Genomic DNA, 23533 nt, shown 5'->3' on the forward strand with positions numbered 1-23533 from the left:
GCAGGAAACACTGCACAACCAGAAGAGGTGACCGCACCCTGAGAAAGATTGTGGAGAAGGGCTGATTCCAGACCTTGGGGTACCTGCAGAAACAGTGGACTGAGTCTGGAGTAGAAACATCCAGCGCCACCGTGCACAGGCCTGTGCTGGAAATGGGTCAAGGTCAAGCCACTTTTGAACCTGAAACAGCGGCAAAAGCACCTGACCTGGGCTACAGATAAGCAGCACTGGACTGTTGCTCAGTGGTCCAAAGTGCTTTTTTCAGATGAAAGCAAATGTTGCATGCCATTCGGAAATCAACGTTCCAGAGTTTGGAAGAAGACTGGGGAGAAGGAAATGCCTAAATGGCTGAAGTCCAGTGTCAAGTACCCACAGTCTGTGATGGTCTGGGGTGCCATGTCAGCTGCTGGTGTTGGTCTACTGTGTTTTATCAAGGGCAGGGTCAATGCAGCTAGCTATCAGGAGATTTTGGAGCACATCATGCTTCCATCTGCTGAAAAGCTTTATGGAGATGAAGATTTCATTTTTCAGCACGACCTGGCACCTGCTCACTGTGCCAAAATCATTGGTAAATGGTTTACTGACCATGGCATGACTGTGCTCAATTGGCCTGCCAACTCTCCTGACCTGAACCCCATAGAGAATCTGTGAGGATATTGTGAAGAGGAAGTCGAGAGACACCAGAGCCAACACTGTGGATGAGCTCAAGGCCGCTATCGAAGCATCCTTAGCCTCCATAACAACACCTCAGCAGTGCCACAGACTGATTGCCTCCATGCCACGCCGCATTGAAGCTGTCATTTCTGCAAAAGGATTCCCGACCAAGTATTGAGTGCATATCTGATATAATTAATTGAAGGTTGACTTTTTTGTATTGGACGGATGAAATATGCTAATTTTTTGAGATAGGGATTTTTGGGTTTTCTTGACTTTTTTGCCAAAATCAGTCTTAAAACAGTAAAAGGCTTGCACCACTTCAGTTCTGTGTAATGAATCTAAAATATATGAAAGTCTAATGTTTATCAGTACATTCCAGAAAATAATGAACTTCATCACAATATGCTAATTTTTTGAGAAGGACTAGTACAGACATACGGAACCAAATACATAACCTTTGCCTTCTGTGCCTTACGTCACATACGCAAATCTTCTAAACGCCTCACCTCATGTATACGCCTCTTTTGCCCCCCTGATTGGTAAGTGTGGACTAGGTGCACTGGTTGGTTATGTAAATGCAGTCAGTGAGGCCATGTGATGTCCTGAAGACTGCGTCTGTAAACATGCTTTAACGCTTCGCCGCGCAGCCCGCTGAACTTTGCTCGGACCCGTCCACTTAAAAACCCGGTGGACCGGACCGCTGGTCACTGTCTGCAACCATGACTTCATTTGATGACATCTTGGAGGAAGTGGGCAAGTTCGGCCGCTGTCAGAAGCGCGTCTTCGCCCTTCTCTGTCTAGTCTCCATGCCCTGGGCTGGCGTCTACGTGGGCATCGTTTTCCAGGGTTTCACGCCGGACCACTGGTGCAAGGATGGAGCGGTGGAGCAGTGGAGGCTGCAGTGCGGTCGCAGCCCATCCGATGCCCGGCAGTTGACTGCGCTGCTTGTTAACTCATCGGGCGAGGTGCAGCGAAGCAGCTGCGAGCAGTACGATGTCGATTGGAACGCTACGCTCGCCTGCGATACGCAGGAAGTTGATGTCAGCGGGATGCCCACCAAGCCTTGTGCCAGCGGGTGGGAGTACGACTACGAGGGGAGGCGGTCATTTGTCACCGAGGTATGCCAAATACAGCCATTCCTTTGTTTCTTTTGCGTTGACTTGTGGGCAAAAATTAGGGTAGTTGTGAAGCTCTTCTACATTGATTGCATCTTGACATTACTGCCATCAAGTGGCCAAGTTAAGCACCACAATTCATTGTGTACAGACTGCCATTAATTGAAACGTGCTTATCAGTTGGAGACGTACAATTCATTTGATGTGGGAGGGTGGCAGTGTTTGTTGATTTTCTGCCACGCTTCCCACTTCAAAAGGATTGGACGCCTGTCAATGGCAGAAAATGAGTTTAGCAGTTTCTGATCATGCGATGATGGTAAATACTACAGATCGACCGATACGGGTTTTTTAGGATACCAATACCGATTATTCGTTGTTGGAGGGACCGAAAACTGATTTCTGATTTTAAGGGGTGGTATGGCTCAGTGGTAGAGTAGTCGTTCCCCAACCCAGAGGTTGAAGCAGGGCCGGCCCAGGCCATTTGGGGCCCCTAAGCAAAATAATACCAAGGGGCCCATATTTTTGTAAAAAATGTATTAAAATTGTAACCTTATATGCATCTTTCTTGATTCTTGATCTCTTAACTATGTACACGACATTGCCAAGCATTACTTTGAATTGTACATTTGGGGAAATCATCATCTTGTGAAGATGACGGCACTCCACCTCCAATTCCATACTGAGATACTTCTCAATAGCTCCTTTGAATCATCCAAAGCACAACATATGATTACGTGGAACAAAATTCAGCCCAGGAAAATATTCGTCAACAAAAACGTGTACTGTGGGGCAGGGCCGGCCCAGGCCATTTGGGGGCCCTAAGCAAAATAATGCAAAGGGGCCCATATTTTTGGTTCACCATTTCGTCACAGTGTACTGTGAAACACATACATGCAATCCAACCCATACGTCCATATTTTGTATATTAATCAGATTTTGTTGCACTGCATACTTCAAACTTCTCACCCCAAATGATTGTCAGTACTTACAGTAGATAGCGCCAAACCTTTTTCTAAAAGGAAAGAAAGAAGTTAAGGAAGAACTTTTATTTTTTTAAGCTTGTAATCAAGTCTCAAAACTCACAAAAGTCAAATAAAGCAAACTGTAGTAAAAAAAATAGAACACAAATTAAACAATTGCCAGATTGGGGGCCCCCTGGTGGTCAGGGGCCCTAATCAGCTGCATTGTCTGCGTATAGGCTGGGCCGGCCCTGGGTTGAGGGTTCGATTATCTGACCCGATGACCTCGTCGAAGGCCATGTCCTGCACCTAGCAGGGTTGCTCTAATACGCCGGGAAAAAATGATTACCAGCACGTTTGTAGAAAAAAAAGCTTCCACAGCCAACAGCATTCATTTTAAGTACTGTACATTCATAACAATGCGTGAAAAATGTCCATAAAACCCCCATCCTTCGCATGTGTGCTTCAATATGAAGCACTGTTGAGACTTTTGTAAATAAATGGAAGCACAAAAGCACCTGTCTAATTTACTCCAAATGTAAACATTGGTCTCGTGTGATGTAGGGACAAAGTTTGTCACAGTAAGTGACATTTCCACAGTTAAATCTTACCTGTGTCCACATGCTGGTGCCATAAACGCAGAATTCGCACATCTTCATTATGGGCGCAGTTTTTAAGAACCCTCATTAAAATGTGCGTACTGTGGATGATAGGCCAAACTGTAGAAAAAGTTATTTTTGCCGAATACCCTCCTTTGTGTGGCCTAAGTATCTTTGATCATGTCACTAAACCCCACGTTGCTCCTGGTGCTGCGTCACCAGTAGGTAGATGAGGATATACAGTGGGGAAAATAAGTATTTAGTCATCCACCAATTGTGCAAGTTCTCCTACTTGAAAAGATTAGAGAGGCCTGTAATTGTCAACTTGGGTAAACCTCAACCATGAGAGACAGAATGTAAAAAAAAAAAAAAAAAAAAACAGAAAATCATATTGTTTGATTTTTAAAGAATTTATTTCCAAATTACAGTGGAAAATAAGTATTTGGTCACCTACAAACAAGCAAGATTTCTGGCTGTCAAAGAGGTCCAACTTCTTCTAACGAGGCTCCACTCGTTACCTGTATTAATGGCACCTGTTTTAACTCATTATCGGTATAAAAGACACCTGTCCACAAACTCAGTGAGTCACACTCCAAACTCCACTATGGCCAAGACCAAAGAGCTCTCGAAGGACACCAGAGACAAAATTGTAGACCTGCACCAGGCTGGGAAGACTGAATCTGCAATAGGTAAAACGCTTGGTGTAAAGAAATCAACTCTGGGAGCAATTATTAGAAAATGGAAGACGTACAAGACCATTGATAATCTCCCTCGATCTGGGGCTCCATGCAAGATCTCACCCCGTGGCGTCAAAATGATAACAAGAACGGTGAGCAAAAATACCAGAACCACACGGGGGACCTAGTGAATGACCTACAGAGAGCCGGGACCACAGTAACAAAGGCTACTATCAGTAACACAATGCGCCGCCAGGGACTCAAATCCTGCACTGCCAGACGTGTCCCCCTGCTGAAGCCAGTACACGTCCAGGCCCGTCTGCGGTTCGCTAGAGAGCATTTGGAGCTCCAGAAGAGGACTGGGAGAATGTGTACCAAAATAGAACTTTTTGGTAGAAACACAGGTTCTCATGTTTGGAGGAGAAAGAATACTGAATTGCATCCGAAGAACACCACACCCACTGTGAAGCATGGGGGTGGAAACATCATGCTTTGGGGCTGTTTTTCTGCAACGGGACCAGGACGACTGGTCTGTGTAAAGGAAAGAATGATTGGGGCCATGTATCGAGAGATTATGAGTGAAAATCTCCTTCCATCAGCAAGGGCATTGAAGATGAGATGTGGCTGGGTCTTTCAGCATGACAATGATCCCAAACACACAGCCATGGCAACAAAGGAGTGGCTTCGTAAGAAGCATTTCAAGGTCCTGGAGTGGTCTAGCCAGTCTCTAGATCTCAACCCCATAGAGAATCTGTGGAGGGAGTTGAAAGTCCGTGTTGCCCAACGACAGCCCCAATACATCACTGCTCTAGAGGAGATCTGCATGGAGGAATGGGCCAAAATACCAGCAACAGTGTGTGAAAAGCTTGTGAAGAGTTACAGAAAACGTTTGGCCTCCGTTATTGCCAACAAAGGGTACATAACAAAGTATTGAGATGAACTTTTGGTATTGACCAAATACTTATTTTCCACCATGATTTGTATGTAAATTCTTTAAAAATCAAACAATGTGATTTTCTATTGTTTTTTTTCCACATTGTCTCACATGGTTGAGGTTTACCCATGTTGATAATTACAGGCCTCTCTCAAGTGGGAGAACTTGCACAATTAGTGGTTGACTAAATACTTATTTGCCCCACTGTAGTGTAAAGCGCTAATCACTCTATTTCTAGTAAATACTTTACATTCAAGTAATTAAGGAGTAAAATGTGGTATTAGAAAGATCTAAAAATGTATTGACATTAACTGGTGTCAGAATGGGTAACAGGAGAACAAAAAATAGTATCTGTGCGACACTAATTATAACTGACATATAATGAAAATCCCAAATTGAGTATCTCAGCAAATTTAAATATGGTGGAAAGGTTGAATGTCAAAGACTCAGTCTAACTTTCAGTCTAAATCTGTAGTTAATGCAACAATGGAGAAGACTATAGAATAGGGATAACTGCACCCTGCGGTCCTGTTAGAACAGGAGCAAGGTTATTGATGTACTAATTTTGAACTTGTGTTCATGAATGCACAGTTCGACTTGGTGTGCTCAGATGCCTGGCTGATGGACATGTTCCAGGCAATGCTCAACATTGGCTTCCTTCTGGGGAGCATCGCTATCGGTTACCTGGCCGACAGGTGAGTTATTGTCACCAGCTCGTGCGTCTCGCAGCCTCTTCGGTTCCTCCCAACGTTTTGTCCGCACAGGTTCGGCAGGAAATTGAGCTTCGTGATGTCCAACGTGTTCAACGGCGTGGCGGGGATATTGGTGGCAATAGCGCCCAACTATTTGTCTATGATAATCTTCAGAGTGCTCTTCGGGTTCGGCGTTAAGGGCGGATGGATGGCGGGATACGTGCTGAGTGGGTAACGCTTACTGTAGTTAATTTTTAATGCTAACATTTTGAAACTATGCATAATACCAATGTGTGCCACAATGTAATATCAGATGTGCACTGTAGTGAGACTGAAAAGTAAACCGCCAAAAAACAGTATATTTCTTACGAAATTGATAGAATTGTATTTGTGAGTAACCACAGAGAAACGCTTATTAAACTCATTTTTTAAGATCAATCAATTCATGAGTTTCCCCTAATAAAACAAATCATTTGTCATGATGCCTTTCAGTCACAGAGATCGTGGGTGTAGAGTCGAGACGCACGGTGGGCGTCTTGTACCAGATGTTCTTCAGCGTGGGCCTTCTGTTTCTCCCCCTACTTGCTTACTTTATTACTGACTGGCGTTGGCTGCAGGTGGTCATCACCATTCCCTACTTTGTCTACATCCTCTACTACTGGTGAGCTTAACTTCACGCATAAACTACTAACTGAAACCATGAACAACATAGTTGAGCATCTTATTGTCAGGCTCATCCCGGAATCTCCAAGATGGCTTCTATCGCAGAATAGGAAGGCCGAAGCGGTGGCGATCACCGAGGCCATGGCTAAGGAGAACAAAAAGACTCTTTCCAAAAACATAGAGGTCGGACATCAGCAGCGGCCTCCTAAAGTTAGACATGAAACAATCCAGTTTTGATCCCCGTCTGCTTTGTCTGTGGTATAGACTCTCGCGGACGATAATGCCGATGACTCATCCTCCGCCTCCTTGATGGACCTCATCCGAACGCCCAAAATGAGGAAGCACACGCTCATTCTGAGCTACAACTGGTGAGTTCCTACTTGACAAGGTTAAAGGAATCCACGGATAGAACAACTTTTAGTTTTTAAAAGATAAACCTTATTATGAGTTAAAATAATTTGATATTGAAACCTCTCTTGATGTTTTTGTTTTCATACAATTTGTAAAATTAGTTTAATTAGTAGGTTGCCATTGTTGTTGACGTCGCAGGGCGGTGATGTCACATAGTTACGCTGCCTGGCTTCCACAGTATGAGCCTAGCGGAATAAACATGTCATCTGTTTTAAAACCTTTTCCATTTGAATCCGAGAGGAACATTAATGAGCATGACAGCGCTGTCGATATTTCACAAAATGAGCAGCAAAAGCAAAATGAAAAGGAAAGACAGGATGAGAGAGTAGGAAAAAAAACGATGTTCTGCCAAAATGTGCTACATTAGCGAAACGCCGTGTAAGTGGCAAATTTGACACCCAAAGCACTACCATGAGTTTTCAGCTTGTTTTGTTTAGATGCATACAGACAGAACATACTAGAGATGCCTTAAGAAATTTAAATATGCTACGTGACTAATGTGGTCAAAAGATCAACAATCTGCTCTAAAGCTACCACAAGAAAACACAATGGTTACAAGTATGAGAGGGAAACACATGCAAAAATTATTTTGAGGCAATGAAAAGGTAATAAAGACTCAATAAAAACAAATAGTAAGTACGCGCCGCTTTTAATCAATGAGCGCATGAGTTGGACGTCTCGCTGTATTGAAGGAATTGCAGTAACCCGTTGTATTAGTGGAGTGACAGTGACAATCTTTGTCAGGGGTCCCCAAACTTTTTCCTGTGAGGGCCACATAACTTTTCCCTTCTCTGATGAAGGGCTGGGGTCAGTTTGTAACAGAAAAGGTGTGACGATTGCAGGAGTGCCTAAATGTAAAAATTAGGGCTGTCAAACGATTAAAATTTTTAATCTAGTTAATTACAGTTTAAAAATTAATTCATCGTAATTAATCGCAATTCAAACCATCTATAAAATATGCCATATTTTTCTGTAAATTATTGTTGGAATAGAAAGATAAGACACAAGATGGATATATACATTCAACATACGGTACATAAGGACTATTTGTGTATTATAACAATAAATCAACAAGATGGCATTAACATTATTAACATTCTGTTAAAGCGATCCATGGATAGAAAGACTTATACTTCTTAAAAGAAAAATGTTAGTACAAGTTAGAGAAATTTTATATTAAAACCCCTCTTAATGTTTTCGTTTTAATAAAATTTATAAAATTTTCAATCAAAAAAATAAACTAGTAGCCCGCCATTGTTGATGTCAATAATTACTTACACAATGCTCATGGATGCTGAAGCCTATAAATCAGTCGCACCCAAGCGCCAGCAGAGGGCGGCAAAACTCCATAAAACACAACAAGTGAGCGTTTCACTGTGTACTGTCAATTAAATCTCTCTGAGCGGGGGATCTGCGTTAATTGCGTCAAATATTTTAACGTGATTAATTTTAAAAATTAACGCCCGTTAACGCGATAATTTTGACAGCCCTAGTAAAAATGTATTGTTTTTCAGAAAGCCACAATCAAATAACCCTTTCTGGATTCTTCACGAAACAAAAGTAAATAAAATAATAATAATAATAATGATAATATAATACATAATATAATATGTAATATAATATAATATAATACAGTATAATATAAAAATAAATAACAATAATAACACTATTAAATAAATAGATAATAACCAAATGACCCTCTCTGGGTAAAGCCAGGAACTAAAAAACACTATTGTAAAAAAAAAAAAAAAAAAAAAAAAAAAAAAAAAAATTTCAGGGGGCCGGCCCAAATGTGGCCCGCGGGCCGTAGTTTGGGGACTCCTGATCTATGTCATCACCCCGAGCGTCCATAAAACATGGCGCCCTCCATAGGTTAAAACAAGTACTAAATATTATAGGTTTTTTAATCACCGGCAATATTGTATGTAGAACAGTACTTCTCAAATAGTGGGGCGGGCCCCCCCAGGGGGGCGCAGAGCGATGCTGGCGCATGTGACCTTGGGGAACATACTTTTTTGCCCTACTAGAATAAAGTGTAATTTCACATCCACTCAGTGGGTGGCAAACAGTGGCGCTCCCATTTGCATTATGTGCGCAGTATTTTTGAACCAAAGAATAGCACAAAGCAAAGAGCACTGGAGATTAGTGCTGCAACGATTAATCGATTAACTCGAGTATTCAATTAGAAAAAAAAAAATCGAAATAAATTTTGCTGCCTCGAGTATTCGTTTCATTAGAGTGGGGTTGTAATGGTTTATTTTGAAAGTGTTTGCATTGAGTTTTACTGATTTGGGTGGCTACACTGCCCTCTAGTCTGCCTCCTTTCACATGGCTGAATCCAGTTGGTCCATGTTAAGGCCAACATAAGCTAAGTTTTTGTTTGAGCTAATGTTTTCTAATGCATACATAATTTAGTTTACAGGTATATTTAGCCATTTCCTATGGGAATATGTGTCCGAACCATTTTTTAAGAGCATTCTAAAAAAAAAAAAAAAAAAAGTTGGCGTTTTACAGCATTTAAGCTAGCAGACTTTTTCTGTGTTAGTTAGCCCATTGTTCTTTTGTTGTACATAAATCCTTTTTTTTTCAACGTTTGAGGCTAAGCTAGGGTATTTTAATTTTTCATGTTCCTTATCCGATTATTCGAACTAACTAGTTCATCGATTAATCAACAACTAAAATAATCGATAGCTGCAGCCCTACTGGAGATATGAAAAGATAAGACGAGGAAATATGACGAGGCGTATATAGTATTTGACTTTGGCTTTGAGTTTTAGTACAGCGGGAGAGGAGGAAAGACCAGTCTGTTTACTTTGTCTAAAAATGTTCACAGCGGACAGCAAGATTTTTAAATTTTTTTCAGCAACAATGTGCCCAATATTGCCAACAATCGTCCTGCTTTGTCAGTGTTATATCAGTAAACTACCGAGCACTGTTAGCATCATATAATGTGGCGTACTAAGTTGCTCAGTGCAAAATAACCCCCCACCATAGCAAAGGAGCTGATACCGCCTGCAGCAAAAATAAAAACCATCCCTCTGTCCGATGACACTGTCGTTTTTGTTCTATTAATTTTTGTTTTTTCGGTCTAATTGTTTGGCATATTTTTTTAATGAGTTAATGTTGCTAATCAATTTGAATTTATTATTATATATTTTTTTTACACTTCATTGTAAGTTGTTTATATTACTGTTTTTAATATTAAAAAGAACACAATGTTATGCAGAGGTGTACTTATAATAGAATTTTATAGACAAGGGGGGGGGTTTACGTTTTCCTGGGGGGGGCGTAACAGAAAATAATTGAGAAGCACTGATGTAGAACAATTGTGGCTTATTAGAACCTTCAAGACTTTAAGTCTGAGGTTCCCTTTATTTTGAAATATCCTGCAGTTTTTTTTCTGCATCCCGTTTCTTTTCACAAAACGAGCAAAAACGACTCGCAATGTTGTGGCAGGTTCACCAGTGCAGTAGTCTACCAGGGACTTATCATGCTTCTGGGCATAATGGGAGGAAACGTATACATTAGTTTCCTGATCTCATCCCTTGTTGAGTTCCCCGCCGCCTTCTTCATCCTCTTCACCATCGAGCGCGTGGGCCGGCGTCTCCCCTTCGCCGCAGCCAACGCCGTGGCCGGAGCTGCCTGTTTTATCACCGCCTTCCTTCACGACGGTTAGTGCCACCGACAGCGGTTTTTAATTTTGCTATTTTTGCTAATGCTATGTTTGGCACCGGCAGGTTGGTTGAAGACGGGGGTCGCTTGTGTGGGTCGACTGGGCATCACCATCGCTTTCGAAATGGTCGTCTTTGTGAACACGGAACTCTACCCTACATTTGTCAGGTATTTGCATCACTTTTGAGTGGTTGTCTTAGTCAAGCAAGCACTTTGTCTGACTTATTTCAGGTGAAGCATTACCTCTTAATCGAAGAACAGTATTTGGGATCACTAAAGTTCCTTTTAAATTGACATCCTGGGAATTAGACGCAAGCTGGATGAGCTACCGTAATTTCCCGATTATAACACGCACTTTTTTTCCCCCAAAATAAACTTGGAAAATCATGGTGCGCATTATACACGGGTACAGGGATGGAGACAGAAATGTGTGTGTATATATATATATATATATATATATATATTATATACAGTGGGGAGAACAAGTATTTGATACACTGCCATTCTACCAATGGGTTTTCCCATTGACAGTGTATCAAATACTTGTTCTCCCCACTGTATATATACAATGCCCTCCATAATTATTGGCACCCCTGGTTAAGATGTGTTTTTTAGCTTTTAATATTTTTTAAAAATTCAAATAATATGGGACCTTAATGGAAAAAAAGAGAAAAATCCAACCTTCAATACAGGTGCAGTTATTCAGTGGGGAAAAAATCCCACATAAAGAAATAATTATTTGACATCAAATAATGTGTGTCACAATTATTAGCACCCTTGGTGTTAATACTTTGTACAACCCCCTTTTGCCAACAAAACAGCACCTAATCTTCTCTTTTAATGTTTCACAAGCTTGATTTTGCGTCTGGTGAACCATTTCTGTGTAGATTTGGCCATATTTTTAGGGTCATTGTCTTGCTGAAAGACCCAGTGACGACCCATCTTCAGCTTTCGGGCAGAGAGCAATAGATTTTGATTTAAAATGTCCTGGTATTTCAAAGCATTCATGATGCCATGCACCCTAACAAGGTTCCCAGGGCCTTTGGAAGCGAAACAGCCCCACAGCATCACTGACCCACCCCCGTACTTCACAGTGGGTATGAGGTGCTTTTCAGCATGCGCATCTTTCGTGGCACGCCAGACCCACTTAGAGTGTTTGTTGCCAAAAAGCTCAATCTTGATCTCATCTGACCAAAGCACACGGACCGAGAACGCACACTCGAAGTGGTATTCTTGTATTACTACTATACTTGTATTCTTCTATTTATTGATGCTAAAATTAGGGTGCGCGTTATACACGGATACAATAATTTTCCCTAGATTTTACAAGTACATTTGGGGTGTGCATTATACATGGGTGTGCCTTATATTCGGGAAATTACGGTAGTTAACTTAAGAATTAGTGAATTAACACAATGCAGTCTTTAGTCAAATTCTTGAACCGTGCTAAGGCTGTGAAGTAATTTGTCTTTAGGAACTTGGGCGTGTCAGTATGTTCGACACTCTGCGACGTGGGCGGCATCATGGCCCCTTTCCTGCTCTACCGGCTCGCCGCCATCTGGTTGGAGCTGCCCCTCATCATCTTTGGTAAGGCTGAGGGCTAGCTAGAATCAATGGAAACACTCTGGCAATGTATCTCGACTTCAGGCTTCTTGGCATTCCTGGCCGCCGGTTTGGTCTTATTGCTTCCTGAAACCCGTGGAGTCCCGCTACCCGACACCATTGATGATGTGGAACACCCGAACAAGTGAGTCAACACTAGTTCTTGGACAAAGTTCATTGGTCTTTGTTCCTTTGCAACACTCATAGTTTATACTGAGTTGCTAATGCTAACTGTTTTGTTGTTTTCAGGACAACGCAAAGCGCAATGGAGACGCACCAGCAGTTGTCCAGCAAGCTCCTTCCTAACACCAACATTTCCACCAATCAAGACCCCGCAAGTGTCTGAGAAATTTCTTTAAATCCACATTATTTATTTATGCTAGAAACTACATTTGATCTGTACACAACTGTACGTCTCGTGTTTAGCACTAATGTGCTAGCAGCAGCTATCGTGTTTGCCGAGCTACCGAGTTAGTGCGCTCCATGCTATGTGTAAAATGTCTTTCTTTCGGTGAATGAACCAGAAAGACAGAAACTGTTGACATATCCCCGTTGTTTATTACAGTCACGATTAAATTTCCACTCCCTTACTTCCCCGTCCACTTCAGTTGGCTTTGATGGTTCGTCCAATCCAGTCCACGAACTTTGAGACTCGCGCATAGACTCCGGGCTTCATGGCATTGGCGCAGCCCAAACCCCAAGACGTGACGCCTTGCAGGATGAATTTGTTGTTGTCTTTACAAACCAAAGGACCGCCGCTGTCACCCTGCAAGTGTTTAGAGTTGGGAGGGATGGATCGTAACCGTCGGCCTTATCAGAGGACTTTCAGCATCAAAGAGTCAGAATACCTGGCAACTGTCAGTTCCGCCTTCGATGTTTCCGGCGCACATTTCGTGATTTTTCACTCTGCCGTTCAGATATGACGGTCGATTGCAGACTTTGTTCTCGATGACCGGGAAGCCTGTTTCCTTAAGGAAGCCCTCGCCACCCGTACCTGGAATGGCAATAAAAAGTGTAATTCAAACTGTAGTCTCATTAAATCTGATTCAAACAGTGTTGCTTGATTTCTCAGTGTATGTGTGTCAATACTTGGTAGCAATCATAAAAAATCAAGAGCAAGTTTGTCCTTGGAATACCAATGAAAATTAATGTCTCGTGAAAGTGGCTAGAATTTCTTGTGGAACTCCCCGATGTGTCACCACGGAGCCAGAATTTTTATTTATTATTTTTTTACATTCATTTTTGTGTGTGTGTGTGTGTGGGGGGGCATTCCTCTTAAACTACTGAAATGCAAAGAAAACTGTTTTAGCACAGTTATTTCTATGACACATACAAAAACTGATTTTCATTCAAAATTGTATTTTTTCAATGATTTGCAGAATAAAAGTTAACAAAAACAGCAATAACCCTAACCGCCATCTCCTAATTTTTATTTTCCCTCATTTCCTCACATACTAAATGCAAAATCTCAATTTTAACTATTGAAGAACATAGGATGTAAATTAAAATTGAAGTTAATGTGAACATTTTTTATTTTTTTAATAACTAAGACATAAGTAACATACATTCAGAAAAATAAGTACAAATGCAGTGAGTGAAATGGAATATATTTTGAAGATCGCGCAAACATACTTTTTTAAATCATAAGGAAAACTGAATAAGCAGCCTAACATAAATGAACAAATTTAAATTCAAATTGCATATTGATAGCTAAGATGTTCTGAACCTCCCCATCAGAGAAAATAAAACTGAATATGATAAATAAGCCTCCTCAACTCTTTCGTTTTATAATGCATTGCCCTTTTTTGTCGCATCATTTCAACAACCTTTTTTTTTTTTTTTTTTTTTAGCTGTTCCAGAAAACATTCAAATTTTTTGAACCAATCAGAGCTAACTATCTCTGCTGATCACATGTCAGTATGACAGCCAATTGAACGGATAATTGAGTTCAGGCATTTTGCTTTGCTGCGTGTATTCGCACATTGACGTGACTCATCATCGTTAGACTCCGATAACTGCAGCAGCTGGGGAAACCTCCATGCCGTCCATGGAATAAGATAGATAATAAATATTGGTGGAAACGGATTATGCTACACAAGCACTTTATTATGCTTGTTGTTAACACTTGTGTATGTAAATCTCATGTTGGTAGATTGTTTTCTTCTTGGAGATGAAATGCATGTGTGGCAGCTTAGCATTTTTTTTTTTTTTTTTTAAAATAGTGTTTTGACAGTTGCCGTCATACTTTCGGAATCAAAGCACCGTGTACCGGAACAGTATTCCGGCTCTGAATCTTAATACCGGAACGGCGTTCTGGCTCTGAATCTTATACCGGAACTGCGTTCCTGACCGTTCTGGCTCACTTTCACCCCTGATTAATGTTCACTTTAAACCAAAATGTCAGAACTTCTATGTGTGTTCTTGCATGTCTCGTGACTTTTTTTGTTTTGTTGTTTACAGCAACACTCGATTGCCTTTTCCACAAATGTGTTTTTTGACACACACCATATACCTTGAGTTTCCCCCCATCCAGTGACATAGCATTCTGTTCCACTGGGAACTGTGTAGTCCTTCTCTGGCAGACACGCTGGCAGGACTTTGTCATTAATGACTGCAGGCCTTAAATCAGCAATAGGAAAAATTGTAAGACAAATAGCACTTTTTTCCTGAGAGACGATACCCAGCAAGACCACAGTCATGACTCCTCACCGTTCCAGTTTGAGCAGTGCGATGTCGGCACCGTTGGGTTCCAGCACTAGCTTCTCCAAGGCCCTTTGCTGGGCATACGTCTCCAGCGTTCGCTCTTTGTGTGTCCCTAGAACGACCATGTAGGCTGTCGGTCGTTTGGACCTAGAATACGTACAAGAAGAACGTGCTCTCAGTGCTTTAAGACGCTGATGTGCGACTGTTAATAAAAGTCTGACCTCTCCAGGCAGTGGGCGGCTGTCACTACCCATTGAGGGTGGATCAGAGTTCCACCGCAGAAGTGCATTCCTGAACTAGAAAAAGGCACATGTCTTGAATCTGTCCATTAAATTAAGTAACAAAAAGCAAAGATGTCTTGGGAAAAAAAATCAAAATATTTTGCTATCAAGAGCTCCCCTCTATAGCAGGACTCACTTGGTGCGAAGGCTAATCTGCCAGGGCCATGAATGTGGTTTGGCTACGCAGCCCCCCACAATACGACCAAAGCAGCGCTTGGGTTTCGTGACAGGTGTGCCGCAAGTCATTCCCGCTGCAAAACGAGTAGGGTTATTGTAAAAAAGAATACAAATTCATAGAGGAAGGGTTTGCGTACCGCAATCAGGGATCTGACAGTAATCCCATTTCTTGTTGCGATCTGTTGTGTAGCACCAGGGTCCGTTAGGGTCGGAGTCCGGATTCCTGCAGCTCTGCAAACAGGACAGATGAACAAGTTAGTGTAAGAGTAGGATAAAAGTCTTGTAGTTCCCCACTGTAAACTCAGGTAACAATTGCAAGACCCTAGGCTGTAAAATAGGAGTGCTCAACTCACATTACCATCCAGACCCTTGTCAGGATGAGTTTCCGGGGTGAAAGTGTTGTGCTGGTGAGGTGTCTGTGCAGCCCATGCTTGGCAAGTCACGCCCGTGATGGTGCTAGAGGTCGATCCACGGTAGGTGGAGCCATCCTGAACCTTGCACTCTGCGAAAAATAAACGAAAAGTCGATCAGGCAAACTGAGATGATCAAAAGCCAAAGAAGTATTTTACCTTTCTGGGTTGGAGTCTGGGGTAGTGTAGTTTGGGGCGTGGTGGGTTTGGGTGCGGGAGCACCTCCGGACGGACGGCATTTCTCCAGGTTGCAGTACTCCCAGCGGACGCTAGGGTTCATGGTGTAGCACCAGGGAGCTCGATCACCATCTGGGTTCCTGCACAGGTTCCGCCTCAGGTCCCTGTTGGATGAAGGGATTATCACATGAACAAGGACCAACGACTTGATATCTTGCTAGTTGACCATTATAACATTTGTGTCTAGATCAGGGTCAAAGGTGACTACATACAGTAGTTGAAAAAAAAACATCAGATCAGGTTCAGGAGCGCTGATGAGCAGGAGGGTATCCCAAGTGGGCTACAACCTGGCAAGACCTGAAAGCGAGTTTCTTACGCGTCGGGGTACTGCCGTGGAGTCTTAGTGTGCCTGTGTGGACTCATGGAGGTCCAGGCCTGACATTTTTTCCCACTGATGGTCTCAGAAGTCACCCCACGATAACTGGACCCATTGCCCTCGTAGCAGTCGTCTTCCTCAGTGGGAATAACTGGATCATCTGCAGCAGGATGTCCGTGTGAGTAAGCCTGACTCGAACCACCTTACTCCTTATTTCCCCTGCAAGTAACCTGGTCCAGGACCGTCCCCACAAGTGGGCACGCTGCAGTACTCCCACCGGGTGTCAGGGTCGGTGGTGTAGCACCACGGCTTCCTCTCATTATCGGGGTTCCGGCAGTAGTTTTTGTCCAGACCTCTGTTGGGTGAATAAACAGCCAAATTCAACTCGGTTAGCATAATTTTCAGATAGGCTGCGGTATCAGTAAAGTATGCCTACAGTCGTACAGGTCATGACCATTTGTAATAATTGAGAAAATTATTTTTGGTTGAATGGTAGCTTGTGCAACCGATCTTTTGATTCGGTATGTAAGTCGAGTCTAGTTGCTTTAAATTCCCGTCTATGGTTGTAGTATTGGCCTCACTTGCAAGCGTAGTTTTCAGGTGAGCGGTTGTGCTTATGAGGCGATTGTTCAGACCAGCTCTGACACGTTTTTCCGGACTCGGTAACAGCGATGGTTCCCCGATAAGCGCTGCCCTCGCCCGTGGTGCAAGTGGTCTCTGGAACCAAGGTGGGAGCTTCCGACGCTGGCGAAAGCACAATGACTGTTAAAAGTCTTCTCCAAAGAGCTTGTTAACTAACAAAGGTTGATACCAGGTCTCTAATATGGCTTACTGCAGCGAGCGATGGAGCAAAACTCCCATCTTTTGTTGGGGTTAGTCGTGAAGCACCATGGCTGAGGGTCTCCGTCTGGGTTCCTGCAGTAGTTCTCCTCCAGGTACTTTTCTGCAAGCCTGGAAGTGGCACGGTAATGGCGTTGGCTCGACATCGTTGGCTGGAACTCTTTTAATTTTTGAAAGGTGGTGTTGGAGACATGAGGAGCTCACGCAATGGGGTTGTAGCCATGGTTGTGAGGTTCCTGAGAGTCCCAGCGTTGGCAGGCTGTTCCGCTCTCGGTAACAGCTGTCTTACCCCGGTAGTCCTCGCCATTGCAGTGGATACAGTCCTCTGCTTGGACACGGGAGGAAATCATTTTGGACATTCCGCACTCGCGCAAGACGTGAGCGGAACTGGCGAACCTGTGCAGCTCTTAACGTTGCAGTGCTCCCAACGTGTGTTGGGATCGGTCGTGTAACACCAAGGACCCCCTGCGTCTTCATCGGGGTTTCTGCAGAAGTTGGACATCAGGTCTGCCCTGGGGTGGCTCTCTGGTGTTATGCTGTTGCCCGACACAAACCAGGACACAGGATCATGGATAACGAAGTATATAGAGAAGATGCGTAGATCAGAGAAGACAGTAATGTACAATAGTAAACCCTATAAAGAAGAAATGTTAACTTGCTACCTACTTGGGCCTGTGGGGGGATTTTGCATCCCATCGTTGACATGTCTTTCCAGACTTTGTTCTGGATTTTGTCCCTCTGTAGTCCTTTCCGATCCCATTCACACACTCCAGGAGGTAATCTGGAAGAACAGGAAATGACATCACTGCTGTTATGTACAAACATTTAGGTTAATTTGTGAGCTATGAATAGAGGGAAAAATTATTAAATAAATTGTAAATCTTCAAATAAAAAAAAATACTCCAATTTCCAAAACAAAATGGACAACATCCTCAAAAATGCTTGACTTTATCTAGCTTTACTGTCTTTTTGATTTTGTTTATTTTTAATTTGTATTTTTTCCCTTAATCACAGACAGTGTTGGGAATAACGCCGTTATAAATAACGCTGTTACATAACGGCGTTATTTTTTCAGTAGCGGGGTAATCTAACTAATTATTTTGTCCGACATTACAACGCCGTTACCGTTACTGACGGTCAAAAGCGGTGCGTTACTTACTTTGAATAAATTGAAGAAACTACCAGCCGTAGCGAGCCTACTCTGCTGTTTATTTGTCATCCAAGACTTTGGGTGCGTTCAGGTTCATGGCAATGAAAATAGTAAACACACATACCCTACCTTTGCAAGAACGATGGAGTTGCCGTTTGATACGATCATAATGTGCAGGTCCTGCACCCATCCGCAGCAAAACTGTTCGTAGCTTTGTAGCGATTTATAATTTCAGAATCGCTGATGAGTTTAGTAACATACACCAAACAATAAATACAGCAGAATGTCCATTTTGCGTAATTGTGGAAGCCCGTCGGAACAGCGCGTGCGGCAAACATACACACGCAAAACAGATGCAGAGGGATATGATGGCAGAGCATTCAGAGGAAAATTTGTCCTTTACGAGGTGGAGATATAAACACTATTTCAAGTTGGCCGAAAGAACGTGCATGTAAAGGGTAATTTATGTCCCGGGGCAAAGCTTTTCTCGACATCTGTGGTAAGCAATTCAAATCTGTTTATTTTATTTGCACTTTCAAGTAGGGTTGTTCCGATCATGTTTTTTTGCTCCCGATCCGATCGTTTTAGTTTGAGTATCTGCCGATCCCGATATTTCCCGATCCGATTGCTTTTTTTTTTTGCTCCCGATCTAATTCCAATCATTCCCGATAATTTTTCCCGGTCATATACATTTTGACAATGCATTAAGAAAAAAATGAATAAAACTCGGACGAATTTATACATTCAACATACAGTACGTAAGTACTGTATTTGTTTATTATAAATCCTCAAGATGGCATTTACATTATTAACATTCTTTCTGTGAGAGGGATCCACGAATAGAAACACTTGTAATTCTTAAAGGATAATGTGACTTTGTATATTGTGACTAAATATTGCCATCTAGTGGATTTTTATGAGCTTTCAGTAAATGATATTGCAGCCATTTAACCTCTGCCCAAATGCATGATGGGAAGTGCAGCCATGACTGTGCGTAATGATACCAATTGATATATCTTCTCAACATTGGGAAATAAAATAGGGTGTTAAGAAAAAGACCAACTACTACCTTTCTTCCCCACATTGCTTTCCATGATATTTCTAATCGTTGAGAGAGGGATTAAAAAAAGGCTTCAAAGGCTGCCAAAATTCTCTCTATTCATTTTACCTTGCCTTTTAGCTCTATGGATACGTAATACGGTGCCATTATAGATTGAACGCGACAATGCGTGAGTGGGTAGTGCAGCGCATACGTTAATTGTGTTAAATATTTTAATGTTATTACCGCCGTTGACGCGATAAATTTGACAGCCCTACTTTTAGCCAAAACTAAAGACTCTGGATGAGTGTAAGACATTTTGTCTGTAACGTTAAGTACAATTAGAAAACGATTTAATTAAAAAAATCTATCTATCTATCTATCTATCTATCTATCTATCTATCTATCTATCTATCTATCTATCTATCTATCTATCTATCTATCTATCTATCTATCTATCTATCTATCTATCTATCTATCTATCTATCTATCTATCTATCTATCTATCTATCTATCTATCTATCTATCTATCTATCTATCTATCTATCTATCTATCTATCTATCTATCTATCTATCTACATATTAAAAAAGGCATGTCCGATACTTTTTTGGCGATTCCGATACTTTGAAAATGACATGATCGCCCAATCGATCGGGACATCTTTACTTTCAAGTGTAGGATAAATCTGTTGCTGGTGAGGTGCAATAAATATTACAAGGTTCTATAACACAACTACCTGTCTGTTCTTCTCTATTCAACTGACTCGAATACTGCTCGGAAAATTTCAAATTCTTTGACATACAACAACTTCTTTTTAAAGTAACGGAAATAGTCACTTTCCATGGTATCTAGTTACTTTTACTATAGAGTAATTCAGTTAATAACTCAGTTACTTTTTGGAGGAAGAAGTGAGTAACTACAACTAATTACTTTTTTAAAGTAATGTGCCCAACACTGATCACAGATAATCTAAAGTTGTTTTTTTTTTATTTGGTGCAAAATTTGTTTTCTCACATTTCCCTCAAAAACATGTAGCTTGAAAAAATTTCTCTCTTTTCATGAAGAAATACGACAAAATTGCGTCTTTTTCATGAAAAATCACTAATCACTATTTTATTTTTATTTATTTATTTTTATTCTATTTGTGATTAAATGCGATCTGTTGTCTTGGTTTTTACGTTGTATTGATTTAAATGTGATTTTTATGATCTTCATGTGATGTAAAGCACTTTGAATTGCCTTGTGTTGAATTGTGCTATATAAATAAATTTGCCTTGTCTTGCCTTGCCTAATGATTGATCATATTCTTGTATTAATATTCAAATTTTCAATTTCATTCAATTCAGAGAAAATGATCGCACATTCTCCCAGTTTTTTAAAACTGAAAAATCACAAACGTAAGAAAAAAAAAACTTGCCTTGTTTTTCATATAAAGCTGTGCTTGCTCTGCGGAGCACTGACTCTGTTTTGGAGTTTGCTCCTGCTGTCCAACATTCCTGATCCTTGTCCACGTACATGAAAGACCTGCGAGGACATGGTCAAAGATATTATCGGGATTTATAATTTTAAAAAAAACCCAAAAGGTTCACAAAAATTTTAAGACATGATCCCCATTTGTGTGAGGACCTTCCCAAACATGCAACAAATGAGTTCGTGTGACTGTAAAGTAGCGCAACCTGCATGTGAAACTGGTCTCGGCGTCACATTTGGCGGCACACTCTTCCACCGTGTTGGTGGTATACAAGTGCTTATCGATGGAGAGTAACCAGGCACCCCCGGTTTTGGAATAGCCCGAAATTGCCTCGCTACCGCTCACTAGAGGAAACCACAAAAGCACAACATTCAATAAGAATGAATTCATCTATACCAGGAGTGTCCAAACTGTTCTTCCAAAGGGCCACTTTCTGTTAAAGAGGACCGGAATCGGATTATTTAAAAAAATTTAAAAAGTTTTTTTTAAAAACGCATTTATTTTTAATTGGTAACTCATTGGCTGCCATTGACGGTGATAGACGTCCAATCCATTTTGATTGGGAGGTCTTGCAGCGATCACGCAATCAATTCTTCTTTAAATGTTTTAATTTGGCAAAGTCAAATTTTTCTAAGAGAAAAAAAAATGAAAATGTAAACTAAAATAACCTTTAAGTCCAGTTTCCAAAAGATGTATATACTGTACTTAGAATAGAAATGTAATAAAAACAAATATGCTACAACAAGCATACATGTACATATGCAGAGGTGAGTAGTAACACATTAATTACATAGGTGGAAAAGCGCTATATAAGTGTAACACCATTTACCATTTATTCTTTTACATTTACTGGAGTAACTTTTTCAGAAAAAGGTACTTCTAAGAGTAGTTTTACTAAGTCATACTTTGCACTTTTACTTGAGTAGACTTGTGAAGAAGAAAAAATATAAAATAAAAAAATTAGGGCTGTCAAAATTATCGCGTTAACGGGCGGTAATTAATTTTTTAAATTAATCACGTTAAAATATTTGCCGCAATTAACGCACATGCCCCGCTCGGACAGATTTAAATGACAGTACAGTGAAATGCCCACTTGTTAATTGTGTTTTATGGAGTTTTGCTGCCCTCTACTGGCGCTTAGGTGCGACTGATTTTATAGGCTTCAGCACCCATGAGCATTGTGTAAGTAATTATTGACATCAACAATGGCGGGCTACTAGTTTATTTTTTGATTGAAAATTTTACAAATTGTATTAAAACGAAAACATTAAGAGGGGTTTTAATATAACATTTCTATAACTTGTACTAACATTTATCTTTTAAGAACTACAAGTCTTTCTATCCATGGATCGTTAACAGAATGTTAATAATGTTAATGCCATCTTGTTGATTTATTGTTATAATAAACAAATACAGTCCTTATGTACCGTATGTTGAATGTATGTATCCAACTTGTGTCTTATCTTTCCATTTCAACAATAATTTACAGAAAAATAGGGCATATTTTATAGATGGTTTGAATTGCGATTAATTGCGATAAATTACGATGAATTAATTTTAAAGCTGTAATTAACTCGATTAAAAATTTTAATCGTTTGACAGCCCTAAAAAAATATATACCATTGTTTAAAAAAATAAAATCAAACATAGTAAGAAGTCACTCACAATGTTACTCATTACTTGAGTATTCTTTTCATGAAATACTTGTTTATTAGTAGTTAGGTACATATTTTTGGGTGACTTCTTTTACTTGAGTAATACTATTTTGAAGTAACACGACTCTTACTTGAGTCAAATTTTTGGTTCCTCTACCCACCTCTGTACATGTATCGAAACATGATCAAGTAAAATAAAGAATACAGTAACATAAAAAATAGGTATGTTTAACATCTTAAATCCAACAAGGAAAAAAACGGTTCTTTTTAAGATATATGTTGATTTAAAGACATCCTGTTTTTTGATTCAGCGAATAAAACCACCTCTTGTTAAGAAAAAAGTAAATTGTAAAAAAGAGGCCAATTGTCAAACGAAATTAATATTACTTAAAAATAAGAATTATAGCAAACATGAGTGATCAAGTGTTAAAAAGTGTTAAAATTGAATAAAAATGCCTTTTAGTTAAGAAACAGTGTTAAATTTGTGTGTTTTGGCAAAAATATGGCATATTTTATAGATGGTTTGAAGTGCGATTAATTATGATTAATTAATTTTTAAGCTGTGATTAACTTGATTAAAAATTTTAATCGTGTGACTTCCGTAAAAAAAAACATGATCTGTTTGTCTGTGTTCTCACCGGTGGTGCAGACGAGCGCTGCCAGCAGCAAGGCTGCTTTGGACGTCTCCATGTGCTGGCTGCGTGAGGTCCTGATGCCAGCGAGCCAGTGGCAAGATGCGCTTTCGCCTTCTTTTTTCAATGACTGAGCGCCCCTTAGCGCACCGCCGAGGTCAAATAGGACGCTGGTCAATCATTGGCTCGCCGGCAAGGACGCAACCACGCACCATCGGGTCAAAAACCTCCAAACAGATCCTTACTATATGTGTATCTATAGCTGCGACGGGCAAACATATGTGCTTATAATGGAAACGTAGACGTCAATTACTGTCATTCATCAACGAGAATCCTTTAAGAAAATGTACAACCTTAAAGAAAAACCTCAGGGAAGGCCCAAGATGTTTGTAAACTTTGACTCCCATGTTTGATCGTGTGTTTTATCACTTTCTGGTCAACAGCCACTCAATTTGCTCATCCTGCGTGACCTCATCGGAAAAGAGACAAACAAGAAGGATGAGTGAGAACAATTTTTTAAAAGACGAGTAATCCTTTCTATCACTATATTTTGGGTTGATTTTGTCATCTTGTTGAAAGCCAGCACAACATGTGCCAATTTGTCGTACTGTAGATGTGCTGGACGCAATGCCGATCTAGA

General features: G+C 40.8%; 2 protein-coding genes across 2 annotated transcripts; one reads left to right on the forward strand and one right to left on the reverse strand.

Moving 5' to 3' along the window:
* The first annotated feature begins 1311 nt into the window (after positions 1 to 1311).
* On the forward strand, positions 1312 to 13496 carry slc22a2 (solute carrier family 22 member 2). The gene is made up of 11 exons (XM_057821993.1): positions 1312 to 1775; positions 5533 to 5636; positions 5706 to 5860; positions 6126 to 6294; positions 6365 to 6479; positions 6561 to 6664; positions 10164 to 10378; positions 10445 to 10547; positions 11854 to 11966; positions 12027 to 12126; positions 12231 to 13496. Exons 1-11 carry the CDS (start codon positions 1377 to 1379, stop codon positions 12325 to 12327), a joined length of 1674 nt encoding a protein of 557 aa, XP_057677976.1. The 5' UTR covers positions 1312 to 1376; the 3' UTR covers positions 12328 to 13496.
* Positions 12520 to 23030, reverse strand: plg (plasminogen). Its single transcript, XM_057821992.1, has 19 exons — positions 22900 to 23030; positions 20812 to 20950; positions 20553 to 20659; positions 17612 to 17726; positions 17342 to 17481; positions 17150 to 17270; positions 16938 to 17056; positions 16687 to 16849; positions 16336 to 16460; positions 16106 to 16265; positions 15712 to 15893; positions 15496 to 15644; positions 15280 to 15373; positions 15102 to 15216; positions 14906 to 14980; positions 14691 to 14831; positions 14494 to 14600; positions 12830 to 12975; positions 12520 to 12747 (listed from the first exon to the last, which is right to left on the reverse strand). Exons 1-19 carry the CDS (start codon positions 22949 to 22951, stop codon positions 12586 to 12588), a joined length of 2412 nt encoding a protein of 803 aa, XP_057677975.1. The 5' UTR covers positions 22952 to 23030; the 3' UTR covers positions 12520 to 12585.
* Positions 23031 to 23533: the final 503 nt, after the last annotated feature.

Source organism: Corythoichthys intestinalis, chromosome 19 (assembly GCF_030265065.1).
Source record: "Corythoichthys intestinalis isolate RoL2023-P3 chromosome 19, ASM3026506v1, whole genome shotgun sequence".
Lineage (NCBI taxonomy): Eukaryota > Metazoa > Chordata > Actinopteri > Syngnathiformes > Syngnathidae > Corythoichthys > Corythoichthys intestinalis.

Coding starts and splice junctions, on each gene's coding strand:
- slc22a2 (XM_057821993.1), top strand. CDS start 1,377: ATGACTTCATTTGATGACATCTTGGAGGAAGTGGGCAAGTTCGGCCGC. Junction 1,776..5,532: donor GGCGGTCATTTGTCACCGAG/GTATGCCAAATA, acceptor ATGAATGCACAG/TTCGACTTGGTGTGCTCAGA. Junction 6,295..6,364: donor GTCTACATCCTCTACTACTG/GTGAGCTTAACT, acceptor TCTTATTGTCAG/GCTCATCCCGGAATCTCCAA.
- plg (XM_057821992.1), bottom strand. CDS start 22,951: ATGGAGACGTCCAAAGCAGCCTTGCTGCTGGCAGCGCTCGTCTGCACC. Junction 15,217..15,279: donor CTGTCAGATCCCTGATTGCG/GTACGCAAACCC, acceptor CTCGTTTTGCAG/CGGGAATGACTTGCGGCACA. Junction 14,981..15,101: donor CAGATTAGCCTTCGCACCAA/GTGAGTCCTGCT, acceptor GCCTTTTTCTAG/TTCAGGAATGCACTTCTGCG.